Raw genomic sequence first — 26,585 nt, forward strand, 5'->3', positions numbered from 1 at the left:
GCCGCATTCCACCTGCCGTGGTTGCTTAGCGGCTATGGTGTTGGGCTGCTAAGGGCAAGGTGGCGGAATCATATCCCGGCCACGGCGCCCACATTTCCATGGGGTGCAATGCGAAAACACCCGTGCACTCAGATTTAGGTGCACGTTAAAGAACGTCAGGTGGTCCAAATTACAGGAGTTCCCCATTATGGTGTGGCTCATATTCAGATGGTGGTTTTGGCACGTAAAACTCCATAATTTATTTTTTAAGGCCGCATACCACTTTGCTTCGCCTGGATATGCAGTGTTGAGCCCGATGCCTTGTCAGGGCGGGCTTTTCAATAATGCGAGTCGACGTTCTATGCTCCCTAATATGTTCTCTAGTAACATCAAATTTCTTTGTATTTTTTTTCCTTTATACGTTTTTTATGCTACCACCCATTTCTTGGTTTATCATATAAAGTGGGTTTGTGTCATTATCTGAGAACGCCGTCACCATCCTCCTTACTTCAGGTGCAAACAATTTATTCTTGTTCATATTATTAACAACATAAACGTTCCTCGCGCGTTGTACCCGACTACAGATCCTGCATGAACCGCCGTTACAAATGTGCGAATAACGAAGTATAAAAGGAAACCGTCGTGCAAAAAAAAAGCTTCCATTCCAAACAATTTCTTTGCATCCTGTTTCTTTCACAATCCCACGACTATCGAAATAAGCGCGCCTTTGACGCAATTTTAGACGCAAAACACCGCGAGACGATCCCTGCAAGTCGATAAGCCTCCTCCGCGAACGCCAAGACCTAGCAGCTACCTCCCATAACCGACGATTTCAACACGAAGTACACACCTGGAAAGATTGAGAGATAAAGGCGCAATGCGTTCTTCAGACATATTTCGCCCCTCTGAATGACCAATAACCAAACACACCACACCCCGCTGTGTACACTTGCCCTCCCAATCGTTCGACGTTAAGCATATTTTTTTTTTCTCCTACTATTCGCACTAAGCGAGCTTTCCGTGTCTAGAACACACTACGCTATACCTATCTCGCCCTGGTCCCGGTACGGAATGAGAATTTTTAAAAAAAGTAGTAAAGGAGGCAACGACGCTTTTCAAAGCAGGAAAGAAAAAGCAGAAAGAATGCGCGAAGAATGTTAAACCAAGACAAGGTCTCCGTGGAAAAAGTACGCCAGCCCTCCTAGGGGAGGCGAGGTGAAACGCTCCGTTGTTTACGAACGGGGTGCTGACCCTCCCGCTGATAGCTTATTTGCTTAGGCTCAAAACGGATCAGCGAATCAAGGAGGCGGATTCTTCGTGGCGTATAAAAGCAGCCCGTTTCATCGCAGAACACGCACTTCTCTGCTAATAAGCCAGCAGCAATAACAGCAACTCCCTTCAGGCCACTTCACTTGCCAAGCATCATGAAAACTTTCGTAAGTAGACACCACTCTGCTAAGTTTCATGTTTCTAAAGTCAGTTCAGCATGAAAAAAAAAAGCACTGCCATTCTAGACACCACCTTTTCATAACGTAGTCCTCACTAGGCAATAATTAAGCAATAAGCTCTGAAGATCAACAAATCCGAAACTTTTATGGAGGTGCATCTACGGTAAATATAAAAGGCAACAGCCACCCTTCAGGCAACTTCATTTGCCAAGCATCATGAAAACCTTCGTAAGTAGACACCACTCTGCTAAGTTTCATGTTTCTAAAGTCAATTCAGCATGAAAAAAAAGGACTGCCGTTCTAGACACCACCTTTTCATAACGTAGTCCTCACTAGGCAATAATTAAGCAATAAGCTCTGAAGATCAACAAATCCGAAACTTTTATGGAGGCACACCTACGGCAAATATGAAAGGCAACAGCCAATTCATTTTCAAGCAACAATTACTTGTGACCCGTGCATACAAACCGCATGTACGAATGTGTGCTAAGAATCTCCTCCGTTAAACACAATTCAGTTTGGCGTCAATGCTATGCTACTTTGGGCTCGTGATTGCAAATTCTTGTGCTTTGTTCTCGATAGTTCAATCGAAGGGGGTGAGGGGGGGGGGGGGGGGTTGACTCTTGGAAGCTTTCGCTTTTTTTCACGACTTTGGACACACCTTGAGAACCGGCTGTTAAAGTAGTCATAATTCCCGCTTTTGGGGTTTTATAGCAGTAATCGAGTAAATTGGACATCGCTCAACAACTCCCATCTTTCCGCAGACGCTGATCGTCGCCTGCCTCTTGGTGGCCGGAGCCCACTGCGGCGCCATCTACAGCTACGGCGTTCCAGCCACCTATCCAGTTGTCCACCAGCCCTTGGTCCAGCCCGTGGTGTACCAGGCCGCGGTCAGGGCCCCCGTGGTGGCGCACCACAAGGAGTTGGTGCATGTGCCCCACCATGAGTACGGCTACGCGATCGAGCAGAGCAAGGTGGTCCAACCAAAGTCCACCGTCCTCCACCACGACCCCCTCACCGGGTGAGCAGGCTAAATGCGTATCTCCAATGGCATTCTGCAGAGATTTCTGCACCGCGTATGAACCAACAGTCTGAGATGTACGCAGAGTTGCACAAAAAAAAAATACGTGGTGTGAAAATGTAGGCTTACAGGCGTCCTGACCTCTGTTTAGAGATCGCTGAATCCGGGCGCTGTAGGAGGCTAAGCGATTCGACGTCTGTAATTTGCTGGTCGGTTTGAGATACAAATCGCTCCTGACCAGCGCAAGCCAGAACTACCCCACCGGGCGACACAGCTTTCAGCCTGGCACCTTGAACCTAACAACTGCTGTTTTATTACTCTTTCCTAATTCAGCAGCCCTGAGAAAGAACTGTGGACGACTTTATTTGGATATTTGTACGTGTTGGCTGAGTCTGATCAGATGTAAAAGGCGCGAATACAACGCCGGAGAAGGAGGGAATACACACACACAGAGGACGACCGTACAAACCACGGACACGAGCGGAACGAGCACAGCACAAACGCCGAATAGAAAGTTAGCCCAGTGGCAAAAACGGAGGAAGGAAGAAGAAAGCATTCTGCGCATGGCATTGTATTCATTGTGTTTGCGTGGTCATTGTGCTTGCGCTTCTGACCGTGCGTTGTACGCGCAGCTTTTCGTAACATGAACCCCTGCCATTACGCTCAGCTTGTAACAGCAATAAGCTGTTCTCACTTGACGTGAGCTGTGCCGCGCGTTTGATCTTTATGACATAACACCCCGTGTCCACGTAAGACATGCCTAGTAGACAAGAATTCAAAATTTGGCAACCATGCAACCAAGTAATGCGTTCATACTGATATGGGAAAAAAACGTCATGCACCTTCCTTGTCTCCCGTAACATACAGAATACCAACGTTTGTTCCAGGACGAAAAGAAGCGGTGCTTTTTTAAGACTCTTCGTTATTTGTAAAGTAATGTATCTCATTGTCCAACACAGTGTGAAGCGGACGAGACTTAGTCATTCTCATTGAGGTGGCTCAAAGGCCCAATAGAATCCACATAATATAAACCCACACGGCCGCATGAAATGTATAATGTCATGAGGTCACGTGGAACTCTTGAACATGGAGACACATGAATGTTTCTTGTTTTCGTCTTTCACTTGGAAACTGCTTCATCATAGTACGACTGTGAACAGCGATTGATAAAATAACGGCGGTTACAAGCTTGTGGTGTCGGTAATGTTGATGCGATGACAGTGCAAGCACGCACGGAACGCAAGTGCCAGATAAGCTTGGCGACGATCACGTCATTTTATGGTTGCGCTGGCGAGATTCTATGCTGCACGGCACATTACCATCTCGTCTTCTTCCTCCCGAGCAGCCTGCCCTACCAGCAGACCGACTACCACCACGCCCCAGTGCTGACCGGATCCCGCAGTTACGTGCACCACAGCCGCCCGGGTTACGTCGCCGAGCGCACCAAGACCTACGTCATCTGAACAAGCCCCTATGTCCCATGACACCGCACCCAAACTGCGTGCGGCCAGATAGTTGACCAACCACCCTGTATTCGTACTGTTGTGTTGTTGCTGTTAATAAATACAGATGATTTATCCTTAATCTGCCCAGTACTCAATATTTTGCGCGGAGCAACATGCCACTGAGCACCGACACTGTCGCGAAATGACCTGCCTGTCGATGTTCTTTCGCTAAAGTAAAATCCACTGATGTAACGCTTGCTGTGGCACGATAGAGTCGAACATCGACGGGCTGTTTCCGTTACCGATGTCCCGGAATTTTCTTAATGGCACTTGTGACTAGAAGTCGAGGATGTTGATCACGTGTTGTGTGCGAGTGTTTTGTTGCCCCAAAGTCGCTACATCGGTTCTCCCCAAAGATGAATAGCTCTCTCAAAGCAAGCGGAACAGAAAATAGCCGAGAGGCTTGCTGCAAGACCGCCAACAAATCAAGAATAAATTTCATCTAAACAGGCTCACAAATTTGACTCCTATAAACTATTTCTTAGGTAGCATTGCAAGAATTTTTTTTTTTTTGGCATATGGATTTAGACATCGTCATTGACTGCAGCATCGCCTTTCGATAAATAATGGGGGTGGTAGTCTTAGTTTGGCCTCCTGATTTCCGACGAGTGTTACAGAACTGAATTGAATGCTCCAGTCAAGACCACTAAATATTAGCCATGACAAATGCATGGTCTCATGGATGAGAGAATTTGAGATTTGGAGTGTTTGTAAACCTTTTTACGCCATCAAGCCCAAGGCTGTCTTTTTTATTTTATACCCGATGATCAATCATTATAGAAACATTTCTTTAAAATAATATTTGTCTGCTGTGAGAATGCTTTATACACTGTTCGTCCCTTCAGAGTGATGGACGCAAGATGCTCGAACAGCCACCGCAGTCCAACAGTTAGTTAAATAAAATGAGTTAACTCTTTAATCACTAGCTTTAATGCTCATGCTGCGATTCCAGTATTGGTGGAGAAAATCACCGGAGGAAGAAAGAGTTTACGCGATTGTAAAAACACCATCCGGTTTTCAGATGTTCATTGACGAAAATTTGCCTTTCTTTCGCTACGATTCGCAAACATGGCGAACAAATCACGCCGGAAACGCTGCCCACCTGATACTACCAGCTTCGTTTTTTTTCTTTACACCAATGGGCTCACCAATTATGAGAGCTTTCAAAGTCATTTTTTGTGTTTCTTGAGAGCGACTGGCCTGTGTGAACGCCTTTGACTTAGTGGTGCCATCCGCACGCATGCGCGAACTCTCACCATGCCTTTCTTCTTTCCTTCCTCTCTCTCTCTCTCTCTCTCTCTAATTGGGCTTGATACCACTCGATTTCATTTCTGCTCATAAGGGCCCGTGGTGCTATGCGTGAATAAAAGTTGCACTTTCGCTCGAAAGGCGAAGCATCGATTGCGATAGCGAATTATTAGTCAACTATACAAAGTCATGGTAGCTTTATTTTATCAGCCGCATAAACGTGTAAACATTCGCTTACTAACTAAATTAACAAGCACGATGTGACATGCGGGGAGGCAAACGCGAACGCATCTTGCTCGGTGATCGCGGACACTGACTGTCAAAATGCTGGCCTGAGGAAGAGCGATGGCAGCTGCGAGCCGGTTGACCTTCGTGCTTGCCTCTCGCTTCAACGCGAACTAGGCGGCGACAACAGTGCGCACACGAAGCTATCAGTCCTCCGCGCGCCTAGACTCTGTACTCATCCCAGATCGCTTTCAAGATAGGGCCCGCGCGGCCGCGCTCAGCCGCACCATACGCAGCCGCCGCCGGAGTGCAACACCCCCTCGCCCACGCCACCGGCGCCTTGCGCGCGACGGAAGACGGCGCACTTCCTTCCCGCCTTCCTTCCTCCCTTGCGCACTCGAGGTTGCGCCACCATCCTCGGATCCCCCTCCCACGCTTGCACTCGCGCCCACAGCATATGACACGTCGCCACGATGTTATCGCACTTTCACTTATAGGGAACACAACGGCGGCGCCGACGGCGAAGTCCGCTACGAGAGCGCAAATGCGCCTGGAGTGTACATATAATTGCCATCGAAATAAAAATATTTTTACATCTTTCACAAGGCGCGGCCGCCATACTACGTGCTCTTGCTCCTCTTTCGCCACTTCGGGCGCACGAACTGCGCCAGCATGCCGCAGCCTCTACGTACCTTACCGAAGTCTGAGTACTTGCTGCGGCGCGGTATTGCGACGCCATGCAGCGTACTCTATAGGCGAACAAAGGCTGTTCACTTCGAGATTTCTGTGCTGCCCTTGGCGTCTTTTATCGCCTTAATCTGCTTTCTCGCGTGATAAGACACAGGGCACACAAGACGCTTCAGACAATATGAAGCGAATCGCTGCAAACACTTAGTGTAACTCGCCATCGCTAGTCAAACGTTACGTGATTGCGCATCTCGTTGGCACACATGACGCAGAAGACGTTTCAGAAAAAGTGTCTTTGCGAACGAGTGCAAACATAAAGTATAACTGCGTGTTTTTCATGTGCTTAGACATACGACGCACAAGACGTTTCAGACAAAATGCCTCACGAACCAGTATCTACAATACCCGACTAAAGAAGGAACAAGGAACAAATAATGAAGGAGGCAATACCACATGATCGAACTGCCATCGAAAAAAATGCGACGTGGAACTGTAGTAAAACGACGTTGCGTTGAAATCGCGGGCTGGACGCTTGCGAATCGCTGGTACGACTGGTACGCTGGTACGGTCGCTGGTACGCTCGCGATCACTGACTACTACGTTCGGCTGTTGAATGCGAGGTCGACGGTTAGATTCCAAGTCCCTCAGGCGACGAGCCTCAGGCTTAATGGGAGATGGACTACGAAAACGCGCCCGTTCACTGAGATTATGTGGCCCGTTCACATATCATGAGCCGCAATTCAATCCGCCTTCGGTGCAAAGTCCTCCACATTAGGGCTTCCCATATCCCAAATGCCGATTCACTACACAATATCTAGTCATTTATTATTATTATTATTATTATTATTATTATTATTATTATTATTATTATTATTATTATTATTATTATTATTATTATTATTATTATTATTATTATTATAGATATGAGCCGAGCTGGCAAAAGGGTATGATTTCTCAACCACAATTACTGAACATGCTCGATCTGCTAAAAAAACCTAGGTAGACAAACCAAAACGTTGAGCCAAAACATTCTTTGTTCCGGTTCGGTTCCGGCTTTAAAAGAAAAATAACGGTTCAGCCGGTTTTATCCTGTTTATTTAAATTTATGTAATTGAATGTTTTAATGAAAGCTAAATAGAAATATTTGAAAACGTACGCGTGCTGTTCTTCTGTTCGAAGGCGCGAGTCTCTCAACGCCTTCACACACTCTACAGTTGGGATAGTCGAGCGGCAATCGTTTGTATTCCGCGGGTTTTCTTTCATGCTTGCAAAAAAAAAAAACATTTATGTAACACGTATCGAGCAACCGGAAGCTGGATCGAGAACATTTCAGGATTGCTGCATTCGTTACGTCTCAACAAACGGAGACGGAAGATTTCGTTGAACCGTTTATTCAGACTTCTCGCGATTACACTTGTTGAAGAATTGAGCGACATTGCCCCGTGTAGATCACTATCACGACCCTCATGGAGCGTCTGCTCGAGAACACAGGAGCAGTGCCTATAGCGACAAAAAAACAAACGCCACGCGAAACATTAGACAGGCACAACTGCGCCACAACACATGTAAAGAAGACAAGTACATACTGAGCAAAGGTGGTCTACAATTTTCTCAATGACGTTCTTGCTCTGAACATACTACTTGAGCAGTTTATTAAATAATATTGACTATATATGTAATTACGCGATATACAAGGAAAAGGTATTCTGACTTGCTCCAAGCAACGGAAAATAACATTACCTTGAGAATAACTTTAGTTTGGCGCAGTTGGTGTTTACGGCATATCATATTTAGCGCTAATAAAGACGAGGACAGGGGAAGAGAGCACAAAGCGACAACACGGGCGGTAACTTTCAACTGATTTATTCAGGGCAACACGTGGCAATATACAGACAAATATAACATGCGCAGAATGCTGCAACAACGCCGCTCATCAGCCTAGCGGGTCAACCACTTATCAAAACAATCTATCTCCGATTGAAACAGCCTAATGGAGGTATCCCTAACTCAGTCCTGGCCTTTCTTTCCAAAATGATATGCCTTCATCAGTTGCACCTCCGGTGATCCTAAAAGAAGGCAAGGTTATGGCAAGAATCATGCCAAGCCGTATGACAAATGCAATGTAGGAGTTGTGTATGAAATTCCCCTGGCGTGTGGCAAGTCTTACATGATCGAGCCAGGGAACATGAACAAAAGTTAACGAAAGGTGAATTGGCGCACTCGCCTGGGACGCACTGCAATGCATGACCCTGTGAACCACAAGCCTTTCTGGGGCACCTTATCCCTGTTTATAACCTTTATACCACAGTGTGCTATTCCATCTGTCAGCCCCTTTGTTGATTCTGGATTTCAAAGAGATAAAGATTCTGTGGAGAAGCCAGGACCAGACTGCACGCGAACTGATGGAGGAATATCATATCAGAAAGAAAAGCTAACATTGTGGTATTGATACTTCCATTAAGCTGTTAGCATTAAGCATTAAGCTACGCTATAGGCTAATGAGTGGTCTTGTTGCTGTGTTCTGCGCATGTTATATTTGCCTATATATTGCTACGTGTTGCGTGAATAAATCAATTGAAAGTGTCGTTGTTTTGCGTTCACTTCCCCTGTCCTCGTCTTTATTAGAGGTCAATACAGTATGCAACATTAACTTGGTTCTGTCCAGCTACGTGGCACTTACACATTCTTTAATATTTTTGGACAAATTTCTTGGGACAGCTCGTATAATTGCTATTGAAAAGAGAGAGAGAGAAAGGCAAGAGAAAGACAGGGAGGTTAACCAGAGATTATATCCGGTTGGCTACCCTGTGCTGGGGGAGGGGCAAGGGGATGCGATAGGTGAGAGACAGAAGGATATTGAAAAAAAAAAGAAACAGGCAAATGCTAGGCCTGGGAGCCCTCCCAAGTAAACTGGTTGGTTCATTAAACACTGCAATCGGGCAGTTGCAGACGTGAACGGGCGAATCACCTCAATAAAGTCCGGCGGTCCAGATCACCCACACTCTTTCAATACATAGTGTCTCTTTGCTACATACGCACAAACACTCATTCACGCACATACGCACACACAAGCTCGTCCGTGCACACCCGCACAAAAGAAAAACACACACACTCGCTTTCACAAACGTAGACACGCTTTCGCGTAGGAGGACACACAAACACACCTGTTCGGTGATATGCATGCAGCACGAGGATGATAGACGCGTGCCAACCCCGTGAAACGAAACCGGAATAGCTAAATACCCAGAATCAACACTCCTCGCTCAACGTTACTGCAGCAAACCGTTCGTCGTTGAACTTTCTCCCCTATCGAGAATCGTTAGCTTTCGCTGTCGGCATCAAATCCCCGGATCTTGAATCTCGCTGAGGATGGCACGAGGAAAAATGGTGTTTAGCAAGGGGCGACAAGAAAAAGCGTTCTTGTGCGATCAAAGGCAAGAGAAGCTTTTAAAGATCTTCAAATCGTTTGAAGAGAAACATCGGCGGGAGGCACCACGCCCGCATAGTTTTATCTCTCGCTTTTCAATTCCTTTTAGGTATACAGTGGAGGCGAAATGCAGAGCTGTTTACGAGAGGATTTATCGGTCTTTTTTCGCGGCTCGTATGCCGCTGCAACACGTCGAGCTTTTGAAAAAGAAGAAAAATAGAGGATAACTTGATACCACCTTCAGGTATAAAAGCAGCCCGTCTCACTAGCACCGGACACAACCCTCTCTAAATCTGCCAGAACCCGCCGTTCCCCTTTCGGGCTAATTTACTAGTGAAACACCACCATGAACACCTTAGTAAGTACACATCGATGTGCTTCTTTTCTTATAATCCGTAAGTGCCCTATTCGTGCCTTGTGCGTAGTCTTCTATTATCCGATAATTTACATAGAAAGTGAAAACCTTAACCTCGCCCACTGTTGCTTTATTTCGGAACAGATATATGCTTACACTCCAATGAGCCAACTTCCACTTCTTATTATACATATAAGTGCTTACGCGTAGGCGTGTTAAGCTTGTGTGTTTATATATATATATATATATATATATATATATATATATATATATATATATATATATATATATATATATATATATATATATATATATATATATATATATATATATATATATACGCCAGCTCCCCGCGATATGCCAACTATTCCTCTTCGCATCCCAGACCCTGGTCGTCGCCTGCCTTTTGGTAGCCGGAGCCAACTGTGCCGCCTTCTTCACCTACGGTGTCCCGGCTGCCGTGCCCGTGGTCCACCAGCCCGTGGTGTACCAGACCGCGGTCAGGGCTCCCGTGGTGGCCCACCACAAGGAGCTGGTGCACGTTCCACACCACGAGTACGGATACGCCGTCGAGCAGGACAAGGTAGTCCAGCCAAAGTCAACCGTGGTCCATCTCGACCCACTGACCGGGTGAGCAGGCCAAGTGCCCATGTCGACCTTCGTTTCTGGCGAGATGTCGGCCCCGCGCGATGTCGAAGGCACGCGATGTGGACAGCGTTGCGGAAGATACGTTACGTAGAAGCTCCAACCTGTCCTAACTGTATGTCGGAAGTCTAGCACATGCTGCTTTTTTGTGAATTAATAACTACTCTCAGAACGAAGCGTTGCTAGCGTACCCGTGTTCGAACTTTGCCAACCAAGTGACACGGTTAAGTACTCAAGCTGACTGGAACAAAAATGTTTGCATCCGTTTTCCGTTTCCTGCAGCAACATACAGTCTATGGATGCTTGTATGGGGATGATCAGAGGCAGCTTCTAGACATTTTTGTGAGCCATATCGCCATTGAAAATAATAATGCCATTATCCAAATAATCCTCAGTTAAACATGCTCTTTTGCGTCAGACTTATGCGGGACACTGTGATGATGGAAACCCTATTTTATAGCAACCCATAGCAATCACATTAAATAAGCCTATACAACGTTACAGAATGTATGACCCCTTGCCATCATATGCAATTACTGAATGCGGAGGTACTTAGGTGTCATTCGATTATGATCTACTCGTTTCGGAGCTGCATCTTCGTGGTACGGCAGAAAACAGTGTATGCACGAATAACGACCCCATCGAACTTGAAATGCCAGCAACGTTTATGCAATACGACGGGAAACATCCACAGAACACGCGTTTCAAGTAAGATTCGTCACCGCGACGTTATTTTCGTGTTTGTTCGGGCGAGATTTTATGCTGCGCGGCAAATTAGCTTCTCGTATTCTTCCTCCCGAGCAGCCTGCCCTACCAGCAGACCGACTACCACCATGCCCCAGTGCTGACCGGATCCCGCACCTACGTCCACCACAGCCGCCCAGGTTACGTCGCCGAACGCACCAAGACCTACGTCATCTGAGCTTGCACCTATGCCCCAAGATACCACAACCGAACTGTATACGTCCAGCCAATTGGCAAACCATCCAGGATTCGTATCGTTGTGTTGTTGTCACCGTTATAAATGCAGATGCTTCGTCCTCGAAACAAGTGTCTCCCACTTATTCTTCCGTGCGAGGAATTTGACTGCTGACGCATACGACATAAGAACGACACTAACCGTAAGTCACTAGCGTTTCGATAAACTATTTTGCTTGTGAAGAATCGAAGATTGAAGACTTAGCTAATACACGCTGACACACGACATCGAGCCAAGCGCCAGTTGACTGGCTCTGTCACCGATATCCTAGAGTTCTCCGAAAGTTGCGCCCTCGTGACTGGGATTACAAAAGCGCTATATACGTGTTGTGTGGCGCCAAGGTGACCACACTGTTTCTGGACAAAGAATGAATCACAAAGCAAGCAGCCCTATACTGAACGTCTAGACATACACGAATATAGTCCCTAGACGAGTGTAAGCTCTGTAGGGTAGAAACTTGGCCCGGATCGTGATGCATAATTCAAATTCCGCACTACCGGTGCTTAGACAAAGAATACAGGACAGAGTGAAACATGCATTGCGCTGAAGTTTTCATACTGTATAGTACAGTCTTTCGTACCAAAGAAATTCTGAAAATTGGACTCGTTTTAAGCAACAACAAAAATAAAGCTAGAAAGCGCTGAAAGTTTATACATAGTATAGAGGACATGAACGAAATCAATAGACATATATAAAGCGCCTATGTGTCTCCAATTTGCTTAACCGTGTGCTTTATTGCGATTTAACGTTGTTCATCATGTCTCACCGACAAGGTCGAACCTATGGACTCTTAAAACTTCACGTTAGATTTCCAGAAAATAATTTTGGTCGACGACTCAATTTATTTCGAGAAAAAAAGCACGAATCAGCATTGGTCGTTACGCTGACTGCAGCGTTGGCCATTTTGGAGTGATTGCTGCCGTTAACCTCGACGAGAGTTACGGATCCGTAAAGTAAACGTTTCAGTACAGGCCGCCCGAAAATATAAACCCGAGAATTGCCTGCTCTCATCAATGGAACAATAAATATCAAATCGGTTTTTTTAGACTGATGGCGATTGAAACAAATGTAATGCCGACGAGCGGACATCCTCTTTATTATCTTTACAGACAAAAAATTACTACAAATCTCTATTTCGTCTTACGTCAATGTAAACACGAATAGCAACATTTCCTAAGTGTCAAAGAGGCCGCGTATTTAATCTTTTTTACCAAAATCCCGAGAGATACACGACTTATAGGGAAAAAAAAGAAAACGGCCAATTCTGCGAACATTCGATGCGTGGTGCTCTGGAAACCACTTGAAAGGAGCCGAGTGGTTGCGATGTACCGAAAAGCGATCGACCCAGATTACGGAACCGGCTCGCTTCCGTGGAAGTGCGGTGTTTATCCTGCTTAGACCACGCGCAAAAAGACGGCTGCGACGGAACTTATGAAGCAGCCTGGCTGACTTTCAGCAGGAAGGGAGTTATCCGGGGGATTACGTGGTGACGTTCGAAGCTTCGTGCCACTCCATTTCACGTCTGTTTGTACGGCCTGTGGTGTTATGGGGAGGTATTCTGCGATGATCCAATTCGGCAGCTACTGTCGCCTCGGCCACGCCTTGGCCACGAGGCGCGCGCTAATTGGCTGGTCGAGCAAAATCGAATGAGCTGATTGGCTGATTGAGTACTGCGTTATCCTATTTTGCTCAACCAGCCAATCAGCGCGCGCCTGACGGCGATAGGATCGCCGAGGCTGTCGCCGAAAATTATCGTGGAAGAATACGTCCCGTGATCGGTGAAAATGATTTCGACTAAAATGAGGGCCCTTCGCGAGAAACTCTGAACGAAAGGACTTGCATTCAGGTCTCTCGCGCAGATGGTGCTACTGACGTAGGTGCTCTTGCTGATCAATCGCCATTTTAAGCCGACGTTGACGAACTTGCACCAGGAAGCCGCATGCATATGGTACTACGGTGACATGTAGCATGCACTTGGCGAACGATGGCTGTTGCCTCCGAGACTTCTTGTGCGCACGTTAGCGTGTTTTTATTTTTTATAGGGCGTGATGAGACATAGCACACACAAGAGGCTTCAAACAAGATGACACGAAACCCTACGAACGCAGGTTTACCTTGCTGTCGCGAGTAACATTTTTCGTGATTGCGCATCTTCTGAGAACTTATGGGTGTTTCAAAGCAAAGCTTTCCTTTGCGAACCTTGCCGGGTTTTCTGACTGTGGATGCTGCGTGGCCGTACTCTAGCCGAATGAGCCAACCAATCACAGCGGAGGACGCGCGCTCTGCCGGGTTCCTTGCACCACCACCAGATGGTGCTCGCCTCCGCGCATCCGCCTCATCGACAAAGGCAATGGCGCCGCAGTGGCAGCGCCATTGCATTAGCCTTTCTACAATGCCTGAATAAAGCCTTCGGCGTCACATTGTGTGAAGGTTAAATGAACACAAGCTCGTGTTTCGACTCTTTGTGCACGCACACAAAGCTTCGCTGTACATGGATGGCTTGCCCTGACGTCATCCTAGACGCCATGTTTGTGACCCAGCACGGCGAAAAGCTCCGCACCGTGAAATCCCTGGCAAGCTATCTATTTATATTGGCTTGGATTGACGTCACCCTGGGTCCCATGTTTGTTGTCCAGCACGGCGAAAAGCTGCGCCCATGGCGTCAAGTGCAATCTATCTATAGATTCTTCCTCGTTGGATCTGGTGCTTCTTTTTTAATCAACCGAATTCACAAACCAGAACCACGCCAAACAGAGCTGTAGTGACAAGAAAAACTGGGCAACTTTCCTCTAGAAAAAGTGTCACCACGATATGAGTCAAATAACGAAAATGAAGCGTGGGCTCGGATCTTATATCGATCTGAAAATGAGCCAGATCCGGTCGGTGTACGCGTCAAAATGAGCCAAATCAACCCAGCCAATACGAGAGAAATATCGAAACAATGTGACTGAGCCAGTATGACAGTCTCATTGCAAGTTGTATTGCTTATTTTGTCACTGCCTTCAGTGGTGCTCAAGAAAAGAACCTTGTGATAGAATACAAAGAAGGCTGCTTACACTTTCCAGAATACACTTTCGAGTGTTTACGAAGCACAGCACTAGTGCCGCTAAGTGCCAATGTTCTAATGAACTTTATACCGAAATCACATGTGATCGTTTATCAACGTTATCTTCAACAAAGGTTTTCGGACCAAAAGCACGCCAAATGCAATGTTTCGATTCGAAATGACCCAAATCCTAAGTTAACATTCCAATATTGGTAAAATTTTCTGCATAATCTTTAATTACTTACTGTTGCAAAGTTACCCTAGCTGAAATGTAAATCATATCATATAATAGACTCGATAGCGTTGCAGTTTGTTCCGATAACAAGGTTTCGCGCTTTTCTCAATTTTTCTTAAGGTAGATTTGACTGACTTTAAAAATTGGGGCAGAACCCTTCTCACGATGACTGCATGTCTGTCTGTCTGAAAAACATTTATTTACATAAGTTTTGCACCAACCCAAGGTGAGCTCCCCCTTAGGGGAGCCCATTGGCTTCGGCCGCCGCCCGGGCCCGCTCGACCAAGGCCCGTTGGGCCGTCAGGTCAGAGCAGCCGAGCAGGGCTACCTCCCAGTCCTCCCGGAAAGGGTTGGGTAGGGGCGTTAGATTTGGGCTTCTTTGACATGCCCACACCATGTGGAAAATGTCTGAGGACATTTCCCCACAGTGCTGCCTCTTCCCCGTGCAAGCGAGGTCAAAGCATCTTAAGGCTGCCGGGCACAGTAAAGTTTTGGTATAAAGGCGAAGGAGAATGCGCTCCTCCGCCTTTGTGAGGCCCTTGCGGGGCTTGGGATAGATGGCATTGCCAGATCGCTAGAGCTGAACGATCTCTTTGAAAGTACAGGCGGGATTGGGTTCGGGGTCTGGATCGGTGGGGGACGAAGGTGATGCCCGGAAAGTGAGCGCGCGGGCGACGGCATCGGCCACCGACGGTGCTGCGTTAGCACTGAATCAATCTAGCGACAACGTATTGACACCGCCGAATTGAGTTATGTATGAGGCGCTAAATGCAGCGGGCTTCCCTAAGAACAGATGCTGCCATCTAGTGCCACCGCCGCAAAGCCTGCGCGTGGCCTCCGAAATGCGTGGTGCGCCCGGTGCGTGCGAACGCTGACAAACGCGTCATGCGACTACCGGGCTCCTGTCTCGCGTTTCTTTCTGGACGCGCTGCGACATCTGGCGGCGCTGCCGAGAAGTCCACGCGTGGAACTCCGAGACGAGAAGCGTGGTACGCCAGTGCCCGCGTAGGCTTGAGAACTCTTGCGCCGTCTGCCATTTTGGTACCGTCTTTGGGTCCCACCGACGCCGACGGGCTTTCGTGCAATGGGCCATATAATGCTTTCGCATTAAAACAAATACCGCGCCGATCAGCACAGCCGTCGTGACACGCATTAACCGGCGTCCAAACTGCGCGCGCCCGAAACCGGAAGCCTTGTTCACATCAGCCGCTTGGGTGGGCTACAGTCGATTCGGCCGCTGAGCTCTATGGGAGTGTCTATTCTTGTTGAATTTGTTTCTCTATGGAGTTTCTTTGAACAGCAGTAACCCCCCAGGTCCCGCATCTACAATTGCCCATGTCCGCGTGGGAGATATTCGTTAAAGAGAGTCAAGTATCTACACATTGCCACACAGTGACCAAGTTCTGTAGCCCGATGCCCTACCCATTGACCGCGGACTACCCAGTTACACAGGTAGGCGGGAAAGCGGTTAGCACATACATACACAGCCCCCTGACGGAGAAGTAAAGGATAACTGGCAGGGAAGGGAAGAAAGGCGTCTGAGAATGCCAGCGTAATGAGGAGCGTAGGGCGTCGTATAGGTGGGCGAGATTACATGACAAAAAGCGTCGGCCGACGTTTGTAAAAAAAAAAGTGATCGCATACATTGAGCTCGTCGTTTGCTGTCCGTTCAACTCAGACCATTGTGTGCACCACGCTATTAGTGGTCAGTAACTGAAAGTGGACGCCTACCTCGAAAAAAAATTATATAGGAGAGAGGCTCGGGCTCCCGCACGGGAGCCTTGTTCACCATCGTGCAATCGCTGTCGTACACCAAACGAAACAGCCTTTTTTTGCGTGTGCGTGTGTGGTCGACCTTTAATTTTGACTTTTTTACAAAAGATCCTGCCGGACATACGGATTACCGTCAAACTCGACTTCGGCACGCTGTAGCACACACGCACAGCTACCCAGCAGCGACATGAGCGCGCGCAGCGGCGGTACCGGGCAGCAGAATCCAGCTCGCCGTCCCGGCTCAGGCAGAACCGACTGATTGTAGCGTAACAATGAGTCAGCCCACTGGGATTCATCGGTTTTGCACCCAAACACAGCGCGTCTGCGCAGGCCTTCTAACGCGTGGCCTTCGCGCGCCGTCGATAGCAGGACAGCACGACGGCGCCAACGGTAACGGCGTGAATGCGCCTCGGGCATCTGTATAAATAATAAGAATCAAAGAACCCAGGCCCGTAGTCCCTCCAAAGTAAGCTTGCACGTTGCATAACGCAATGTAGTATACAGTCTGACAATTGTAGATGTAAACGGCTGGATCGCCTAGATAGGCATTCACGCAAACAGGGACGCACCCAAACACTCTTTCTCTTTCTCTCTTTCCTGTACATGGCCTCTCTCAGCTTTGCACTCACAAACACGTACGCATGCACACTTACTCTCACGCACGTAACGAAACACACGCACAGACTCAAACACGCAAGCAGATACGCACACCTGTTTGGTGACTAATCTCTATACGTGCAGCGCGTGATTGAGAGATACATGTCACCCTCGTAAAAACGAATACCAGAATGGCTAATCACCCAGAGTCAACACGCCTCGCTCGATGTTACTGCAGCAAGCCGCACACATCGTTAAACTTTCTCTTGTCTCGAGTATTGCAAGCCTTTCACTGTCGGAATCATATCCTCCAATCTGGGTCCTCGCTGAGAACGGCATAAAAAAAGCGTTTAGCAGCGAGAAGAGAATCTCCCGTGCTAATGAAAATTAAAAAAGGCAGTTAATATCTTCGAATCGTTCGAAACGAAGCACGGGCAGGAAGGTCGTGCTTGCATAGTTTATCTCGGGTTTCAAATCCTTTTTTTAGATGTACGGAGCAGGCGAAATGCTAAGCTGTTTACTAGAATGTTCACCTGTCGTTTCTAGCGCAACATTTCCTGCTGCACCATGTGAGCCTGTTAAAGAAAAAAGAAAAAGAATAGAGGCTAGCGGCGGATCATCTTCGGGTATAAAAGCAGCCAGTCTCACCACCGCCAGACACAATCGTCTTTCAAACCGCCATAAACAGCTGTTCCTTTGGGGCTAACTCCCTAGTGATACATCATGAACACCTCCGTAAGTACACAACGATGTGCCCATTTTCTTATATTTCATAAGTCGCCTATACGTGTCTTGTGCCTACGCGTTCTCATTTACGCTCATTTAAATAGAAAGTCAGGGTTTCTCACACTACTACCCGATTTCTAAAAAGTACATCTTGACTCCCCGATGACTTGCGATTCCTGTACTTGTTATACAACAGTAGAACATTTCGCACCTTTACCAGTGATGGTTGTTCCCCCCTGACGGCTAACACCCTCACCCTACAGGTGAATTATCAATCAATCAATCAAAAGTGAGCTTTATTTAAACATTTCAAAGAATGCACAAAAATATAGTTAGGCCAATAGCCTATGTGGCTAGTAGCTGGCTCAATAGAGAAAAAGAGACGTACAAATCAACCACGCACATATTGGCTCAAGGATAATCGCTGATTGCTACAAATTACGTTTTCTTTTTTTCTGGCGACATTTTCTGTAAATTAAGCATGACGATAGCGGCGAAAGATTACACGAAACCTGCATGAAATGAAGTTCAATAGCTAATTCTGCCCAGCTATCGTGCAAGATATTCAGGTGTGCACTGGCTGTTCAGAATTACTGCAGTGTTGGAACACAGCTTCTCGCATCAAAGGTTTAGTTCAAGCTCGCTATCGCGTAAACTTCTGATAGCCTTAAGAGTATGGGGCGTTAGGCACGCGGTAGGCTAGCACCTTTAAAGGCGCAAGAATTCTTTACTGCTTAGAGCTTACGCAGGTGTGATAGATAGGTAGAATAAGCTTTATTGTCCAACGGATAAGGTGATCTACCCACCCCTCGACACGCAGGTCAGGGGGTGGGTGCCGCCGCCTCAGATGCAGGCTGGGAGGTCTTCGGTCCCAGCAGCCTCTTATAAGCTTGCGTGAACGTTTTTAGTTTAGATCTTGTTGGTTTTTTTTGTTTTCTATTTCTTTAGTTTTAGTGTTTTAGTTTTTAGTTTTAGCTCCCTGCACCTTGCATCTATTCCTCTTGAAATCCCAGACCCTAATCGTCGCTTGCCTCCTGGTGGCCGGAGCCAACTGCGCCGCCGTCTTCACCTACGGTGTCCCGGCTGCCGTGCCCGTGGTCCACCAGCCCGTGGTCTACCAGTCTGCGGTCAGAGCTCCCGTGGTGGCCCACCACAAGGAGCTGGTGCACGTTCCACACCACGAGTACGGATACGCCGTAGAGCAGAGCAAGGTGCTTCAGCCAAAGTCCACTGTGGTCCACCACGACCCACTCACTGGGTGAGTAGTATATACATACATATATATACATATATATATATATATTGTAATATATATATATATAACCCTTATATATATATATATAACCATATATATATATATATATATATATATATAACCTTGCGACAATATATATAACCCTTGCTTTTTGTGTGCATTGCTGCACCACGTATTACCAACAGTTGGCGATATCGAGAATGGTGTGGGCAAAAATACGTTTCCTAGCACTCCTCTCTTGCCCTAACTCGATGTCGGACTAAGCATATACGTGGCTTTCGTGAATTGTTCCCAGTTCTCAGCGCGAAACATTACTAGTGGACCGGATTTCAATTTTTTAGCCACAACTTGACACGGTGAAGTACCTACGCTGGTTGTAAAAAAGCGGTTCGCATGCTTCTTCCTTTCCTGAGCTAATATGCAGCCTACTAATATTTGTTCGAGGTAAATAAAAAGCAGCGCCTTAAAAGGTTTGTCAGACAAATTACTAGTCAAAATAATTTATAACATTCTTTAACCGATGGTTAGTTAAGCAGGATTCGCCGAGTCCCTATGCACATCCGGGCCATTGAGACGGTGGAAATGTGAACTGTCGTCGCACCGAAAGTCGGTCAAGGCTTTGTTGACCTTTGTACGTGGAAGTGGCCTATTAGAAATAATGTAATGATCCCGTCCTTCTTTTACCTTTCTTTTTGTCCCCTTCCTTTTTTCCCTCTTCATTTCCCCTTTACCTTCCCCTAGTGCAGTGTAGCAAACCGGAGGCGGTAATTGTGGTAAACCTCCCTGCCTTTCTCTCTTTTGCATCTCTCTCGCTCACTTAAAAACGCATTGGATGCACATCAAACCAAAACAAATATCATCATATTGAATGTGTGATCCGATGTGGGATCACAGAATGTGGAGCTAGTTATGCGTCGTGTGTCTATTCTTTTTTTCCTTTGGTAACTGCTTCATTGCGATATGCCTGACCACAGCGACGGCGGGAATAACAAAACCTCTAAACTTATCGATGCTGTCGATGCCATCACAGTGCGACATTCACCGAACGCACGCCTCAAATGAGCTTATAGCGAGTCTCAAATCACTTTCGTGTTTCTTCTGATGGGGTCTGACGCTCTGTGGTAAATAACCATGTCGTCCTTTTCCACCCGAGCAGCCTGCCCTACCAGCAGACCGACTACCACCACGCCCCAGTGCTGACCGGATCCCGCACCTACGTGCATCACAGCCGCCCGGGTTACGTCGCCGAGCGCACCAAGACCTACGTCCTCTGAGCATGCCACACCGCGGGATCCACCACATGAATTACATACGGCCAATTGATTGATCAACCATCCTGGATCCATATATTGTTATCCACATATATATGTTTTGATATATTGTATTGGTCCATATATTGTTACTGCTGTTAATAAACATAAGTGTTTCTGTTTCAAAAAAGGTGCCCAACCCCTATTATTTTGAGCTGAGACGTTGATTACTAGCTCATCTACTGGCAAACGACACTACAATGAAATGACCTGCGTTTTAGTGCCATGTTCGATTAGTGAAGTACCGAAGATGAAAGTTTGTTAAACGACGCCTGCCGTGATGCAATACATAAGCTAAGCACTGAATGACTAACTCGATCACCAATATCCAAGGGTTTCCTTGAAAATTGTGCACTCCTGATTGGAGCACAAGAACGTAAAACACGTGCTATGTAGGCCGAAGTGACCACACTCTTTCTGACCCAAGAATGGGCAGCTTCCTGAAAGCAAGCAGCCCCATCTGAAGCTAATGCTATGACCATATGAATATATATGACTTATGACTACATCGACGTACTCCAACATAATCATAAGTGAGCAGAACTTTCATGCCAAAGATATTTTTAAAATATTTTTTCTTGTACGTAAAAAGAATAATTCCACTGTTCAAGAGCAACCTAGAACACACAGACAAAGCAAGTGAACACTCATTGAGCGTCTGTGTATGTCCACTTGCTTTTCTTTATGCTTCATTGCGCTTGAAACTTCCACCGTATGTCTCGTCGATAAGGCTGAAAATTTCCGCTCGTAATAGTTCACGTCACATTTGATGAAAATGAGAAATTCATTTTCCCAGATGCCTACATATACCTTTAAAGATTTCGTCAGAACCCATCTCACGATGATTATCGACCTTAATGCAGATAGCACTGAAGCGATGTAGCGAGGCAGTGGATTGTAAGCGCTGAAACGTGCATGCAGCCGGAACTCTCTTTCGCGGTGGCGCCATCTAGCTGTGCCGCCGCGAATTTCGCGCGTTGGGTGGGTTCCATTGGACCGAGCACCGGAATATTTAAACCGATGTTTGTTGTCCCGGAATTAGTGGGGCCAGGTCGAGGCACCTCTCCTTTAAGCCTCTCTCAGTTTCTGTCATTGAAGAGCAGCACATAAGCAGTGGCACAGGGCCATCAACACAAGTTGGCGTCAAAGACGTTTGCTGGAGAGAGGCAGATACCAAGTGAGACATACCTAGTGATTCAAGTTAGCATCAAATAGTTTAATTAAACAGCAGCACATACTTAGTGCCAGACACCCAGTGGCCCAGGTGGGTATGAAAGAGGTTCATTGAAGAGCCGGACACACCCAGTGCTGCAAACTCAGAGACCCAAGTTGGTCCATCAATTGGTTTCAAACCCTCTTCCCTCAGCACAGTAGTCCGATGCGCTATCCATTCGACCATGGACTACCGAGCTACACAGGCTGGCGGAAAAGTGGTTCGAAACATAGACAGTTAGCTCCCGAAAAGTACGCGAAGTACTCTAGGAACGCTAATCACCTTAAGAAAGCATGAAGCAACATTGGCTGCTAGGGTTGACTAAAGGTTACGTTTTGATAAGCAGTGGGATGACAGTTTTCAGTTCACTTGCATCGTCTTCGACCATACAAATCGATACAAGAGAGAGAATTCGTAAGGGAAAGACAGGGAGGTTAACCAGGCTGAGCCCGGTGCGTTATCGTGCACCGCGGAAAGGCGAAACGAGGTCGAAAGAGGAGAAAGAAGAAAGAAGTTGACAGTTTGCACTGTTACACATACAAGCGTTCATCGCTGAGTCCGGAATGAGCGTTCCAGTAGCGGCCATCCAAAAACAAAAGGACGGCAATTTCCAGGTCTCGTCAACGCAAGAATAAATATCAAATTGAGTCAGATGGCGATTGAATAACCGAACGCCACCAAGACGAAAGACTCCAGTTGTTTTATGTTCCTAAAGGCGAAAATTACTTCAAATGTCAGGTTTGTTTAACGTCAATGTGAACACGGTGAATAGCAACATTTCCTGCATGTCAAAGAGCCTGTAGCACCTGCATCTCTTACGATGCCAGGGGGCGCTCACATGAGAAACAACGAAGGAAATAAAGAGGTAGTGGGGCGTAGGCTGCAGTGATCAGCTGCACAGTTTACGTGTCGCTCACCCTTACTTTCGCGCTCCACAAGCCCATGTATTAGAATTACCTCTGTTCAAAATTCTGAGAGATACACGGCTCACACCACAGGAAAAACATGGCCATTTCTGCGAACTATCGACACTTCTTGCTGGGAAAACAAGTTCAAAGGAGCCGAGCGCTTGCGATCTACCGAAAAGTGATCGACTCAGATTGCTGAACCAGCTCGCTTCTGCGGAAATGAGGCATTTGTCCTGCCTAGACCACGCACCAGCAACGACGGCCGGGAAGGAATTTCAGAAGCTGCGTCGCTGACTCGGGTGGGTATAGAGTTAACTGCGGGGATCCCTCTGTGAGGTTCGAATTTGCTTCATCAGCTCGATCGAATTTCTTTTTGTAAGGGTAACGAAGCTATGAGTCAGAGAAATATGTGAACTTTAATAAGAGCTCTTGGCCCACAACTGCGACTGAAAGGAGTTGTAATAGCGAGTTTAGTTGCCTCTCGCACATGATGTATAGCTGACGTACGTGCTCTTGCTCATCAATAGCCCCTTTGGGTACGCGTCGACAAACCTGCACCAGCAGGCCGCAGTGGCTTCATGCCTTGGTGGAGATTCCGTCTTTTCAGCAGCGTCGCTATTGTGGTGCATGAAGGGTGCACCTAGGCGAACGACGGCTTTTGCCCCTGAGAGTTTTGTACACACCACAGCGTCTTTTATCGCCTTAATTCTTTCTTATACTTTTGGTTGTCTGCTACGCATAAAACACACGAGAGGCTTCAGGCAAGGTAGCCTAAACCCGTGTAAGCCCTACGTATAACTTGCTATCGCTAGTAAAATTTTTCTGGCTCTGTATTCCGGATGCGTGTGTGTACAGAGGATACTTCAGACAAGGGGCTTCGCGAAATAATGCAACCACTGAGTATAACTGCGTGTTTTCTGCGTTAATATGTACAGGACACATTAGAGGCCTCAGACAAGATGACATAAATGAATGGAAGCAGTGACTATAACTCGCTGTCGCGAGTAAACCTTTCCGTGAATGCGCATCTCGGAAGCACATATGACAGGCAGGAAGTTTCAGACAAATGTGTTAACGAGCAAGCGTCAACGTCAGGTATCCCTTGCCATAGAGGGAAACTAAAAATTACAGGGTGTTACGCTCGACCTGCGGGGGCTGGCGATCTTCGGGGAAGCGACCGTCGAAATCTGCCCTGCCCGCTGCTGCGACTCGCTGTGTGAGGACGACAATGCGCCGCGTTCCCAGCCGAACGACGCCGGGATGTCTAGACGCAGTCGGCGGACCAAGTATTGTTAGGGGATTGCCGTCACCATCACGGTTTGTTTGAAGCGGGGGAACTCCTGGAAGCAGATGTTTTGCGGCGCCGTCTCACGGGCCTTAGAAGTCGCCAGTCAATGGACAGACGCGGCGGCCACTGTCTGCAGGGTCGACTCGGGGGTCAAGAGGCGCCTGCTCAGGGCAAGACCCGTGTCTGCGAAAACCCTCTCACCTTGGTGTGGTCAGTGAAACATGTGCGGGAGTGAGTGTGTAAACCCTCTCCTTCAAAGGTGGATCGGCTACGATGACTTTGGATGCTCCGAATCGGTCGAAGGTTGAACGGCCATTTTCCCTCACCTAGGGATCTAGGGAGGACACAGTGTTTATAAGCAGCTGTTGCGCGGCGGCTGAGTGTGCATTCTCTTTCAGTCATGTTAGACTGATGAACTGTAACGTTCTCATGTAGATACTGTAAATAAATCCCATATTCCCCGTTCTCGATGAGAACAAGTCTTTCCCTTCAACAATGTCCTCAGCGTGGATGAGTTGGACGACGGCATGGGCCAGCTACCATTTATTTCACGCCCGAACCCAACCCTTACAAGGGTCTCTTAAGATCTCTCGTAAGAGGTGAACGGCGAGCGCCTACTCTTTCTCCTCTGATCATTCGCCTCTTTCTCTTGACCTCTTCTCTTTCTCTTCTTTCTTTTAGTCATTACTGATCACTACTAAGCATCTTTAGTCATCTGTGATTTATTGTGGTCATTACAAGCCGTCGTTACACATTTTGGTCATATCATAGTCATTAGTACTCATTACAAGTCATTTCAGTAATTATTAGTCATTACTGGTCATTACTAAGCATTTTAGGTATTTCTAATGAAATGTAACCGTTACAAGCCGTCGTTAGCCATATTGGTCGTTTCATAGTCATTAGTAGCCATAACAAGTCATTAGTAGTCATTTTAGTCATTACTACTCATTACTAGACATTTCTAGTCATTTCTAATCAATTGTGGTTATTACAAGCCGTCGTTAAACATATTGGTCATTTCCAAGTCGTTAGTAGTCATTACTAGTCATTATTAACCTCTACCAATCTCTATTATAACGTTATCATTCACTGTCACTATCAATCATTTTTTCCCTTCTTAATCTGTCTTTATTCTGTCTTCATACGGCGTGACGACGCTTCGGCGGACACTCTGGCGGTCAGGTCTGCTGACATAAACTTCACCACGAGCCTAGAAAGGTTTTCGCATTAATAAAGGAATGAATAAAGAACTAGTGAACGAGGCGGCGTCGCATGACCAAACTGCTCTCGAGCAAATTCGACATGGAACTGGTGTGAAACCATGGTGTGCGACCATCGGTTGCTCAACACCCACGAATGAAACAGACAAATCAGGATCATTCAATGGCTACAGCGTGATGCTTATGAATATGAGGGCCACGGTTTCAGATTTCAGATCACTCAGGCATCTACGTTACACGGCAGGCGGAACACCAAAAAGTGCGCCCGTTTGGTAAGATTTCGGGGCAGGCTATTTAAACTGAGGGCTCGCGCGCTGAAAGTCGCAAGACAGACAGATAAGCAGTCAGTGAGTTGATAAGGATGATCAGGAGTGATGAAGAGGTATATGGGTCTCGAACACAGTCTCGAACCGAACGTGCTGTGAGAATACGCCGCTCACCTCCGCCCTCGAAGCCAATTCTAGGCCGTCCGGGGGGCCGAGGAAGCTGCCAGAGCTGAAGCTTGTGGCTGACGCCCAGGCGAGAATATTCGGCCATTCCCCGAATAACTCGCCGGACCTTTCAATGAAGTTATTCTTCTCATTCTTCGGTAGATGAACTTTGATCTGCTATCACTGGACCACAATAATGCTGCCAAAGCAGAAAAATGTTTTTTCATCATATAAATAGAGTCAAATTCCAGGCCTGGAAGCCTGCCTCGGTAAGCTGATATACCGCATAAATACAGCACGCACAATTCAATCTGACAGTTGTAGAATCGAATCCCCTCAACAAAGTCGACGTTCACAAACGCAGGCACACTCATACTTTTCATTTGCACGGTCTTTCGTCGTTGTCCATCCCTTAATTGTATTGTCTGTTCTATTCAGCGCCAATTACACCACGGTCTCCTCCTCTCCCATATTCACACCAACACCCGCTCATTAACATTCGCATACACACACACACTCACACACACACAGTGACGCACACCAATCCACAGTCTCACAGAGGCACTGATGAAAACCCGCTGACACCCAAGCACGCGCCCCATAACACACACGCCAAGTTTGTTGATTGTGTCTACATGCAGCGCGAGGTTGACACACGGGTGCTACCTCCTGTAACTCGAAACCAGAATGGCTAATGAGACCCAAAGTCTACACGCCTCGCTCAATGTTTCTGCAGCGAACCGTTAGTCGTTAAACTTTTCTCTTGCCTCGCGTACGGCCAGCTTTCACTGTCGAAATCGCGTCACCGAATCTTCCTTCATTCTCACAAAAAACGGCATGAGGAAAGTGCTCAGCGATAAGAGGCGAAAAAAAGAAGTCTTGCCGCACCAGGAAAACTAAGAGAATCTGTTAAAAATAATCAAATTGTTGGAAACGAAGCGCAGACGAACAGGGCATGTACGCAAATTTTATCTCGCGTTAGAATCCCGTTTGGGTGCAAAGTGCAGGTGAAATACCATACTGTTTACGACCGGACTTATCGGTCCTTTCACGCGGCTTAT

The 26,585-nt window shown here is 46.9% G+C and overlaps 1 protein-coding gene across 3 annotated transcripts; it reads left to right on the top strand.

Annotated features, from left to right (window-relative positions):
• Positions 1-1,290: 1,290 nt before the first annotated feature.
• LOC129384223 (uncharacterized) lies at positions 1,291-20,591 on the top strand. Of its 3 annotated transcripts, none has more exons than XM_055069448.2 (3): positions 1,291-1,415; positions 2,192-2,448; positions 11,345-11,578. In XM_055069448.2, exons 1-3 carry the CDS (start codon positions 1,404-1,406, stop codon positions 11,460-11,462), a joined length of 387 nt encoding a protein of 128 aa, XP_054925423.1. In that variant the 5' UTR covers positions 1,291-1,403; the 3' UTR covers positions 11,463-11,578. The 3 variants fall into 3 exon arrangements, with proteins under 3 accessions (XP_054925423.1, XP_054925422.1, XP_054925421.1); XM_055069447.2 differs by lacking the exon at positions 11,345-11,578 and adding an exon at positions 20,308-20,591 and having other exon boundaries at positions 1,293-1,415; XM_055069446.1 differs by lacking the exon at positions 11,345-11,578 and adding an exon at positions 3,794-4,032 and having other exon boundaries at positions 1,316-1,415.
• Positions 20,592-26,585: the final 5,994 nt, after the last annotated feature.

Source organism: Dermacentor andersoni, chromosome 8, assembly GCF_023375885.2.
Source record: "Dermacentor andersoni chromosome 8, qqDerAnde1_hic_scaffold, whole genome shotgun sequence".
NCBI lineage: Eukaryota > Metazoa > Arthropoda > Arachnida > Ixodida > Ixodidae > Dermacentor > Dermacentor andersoni.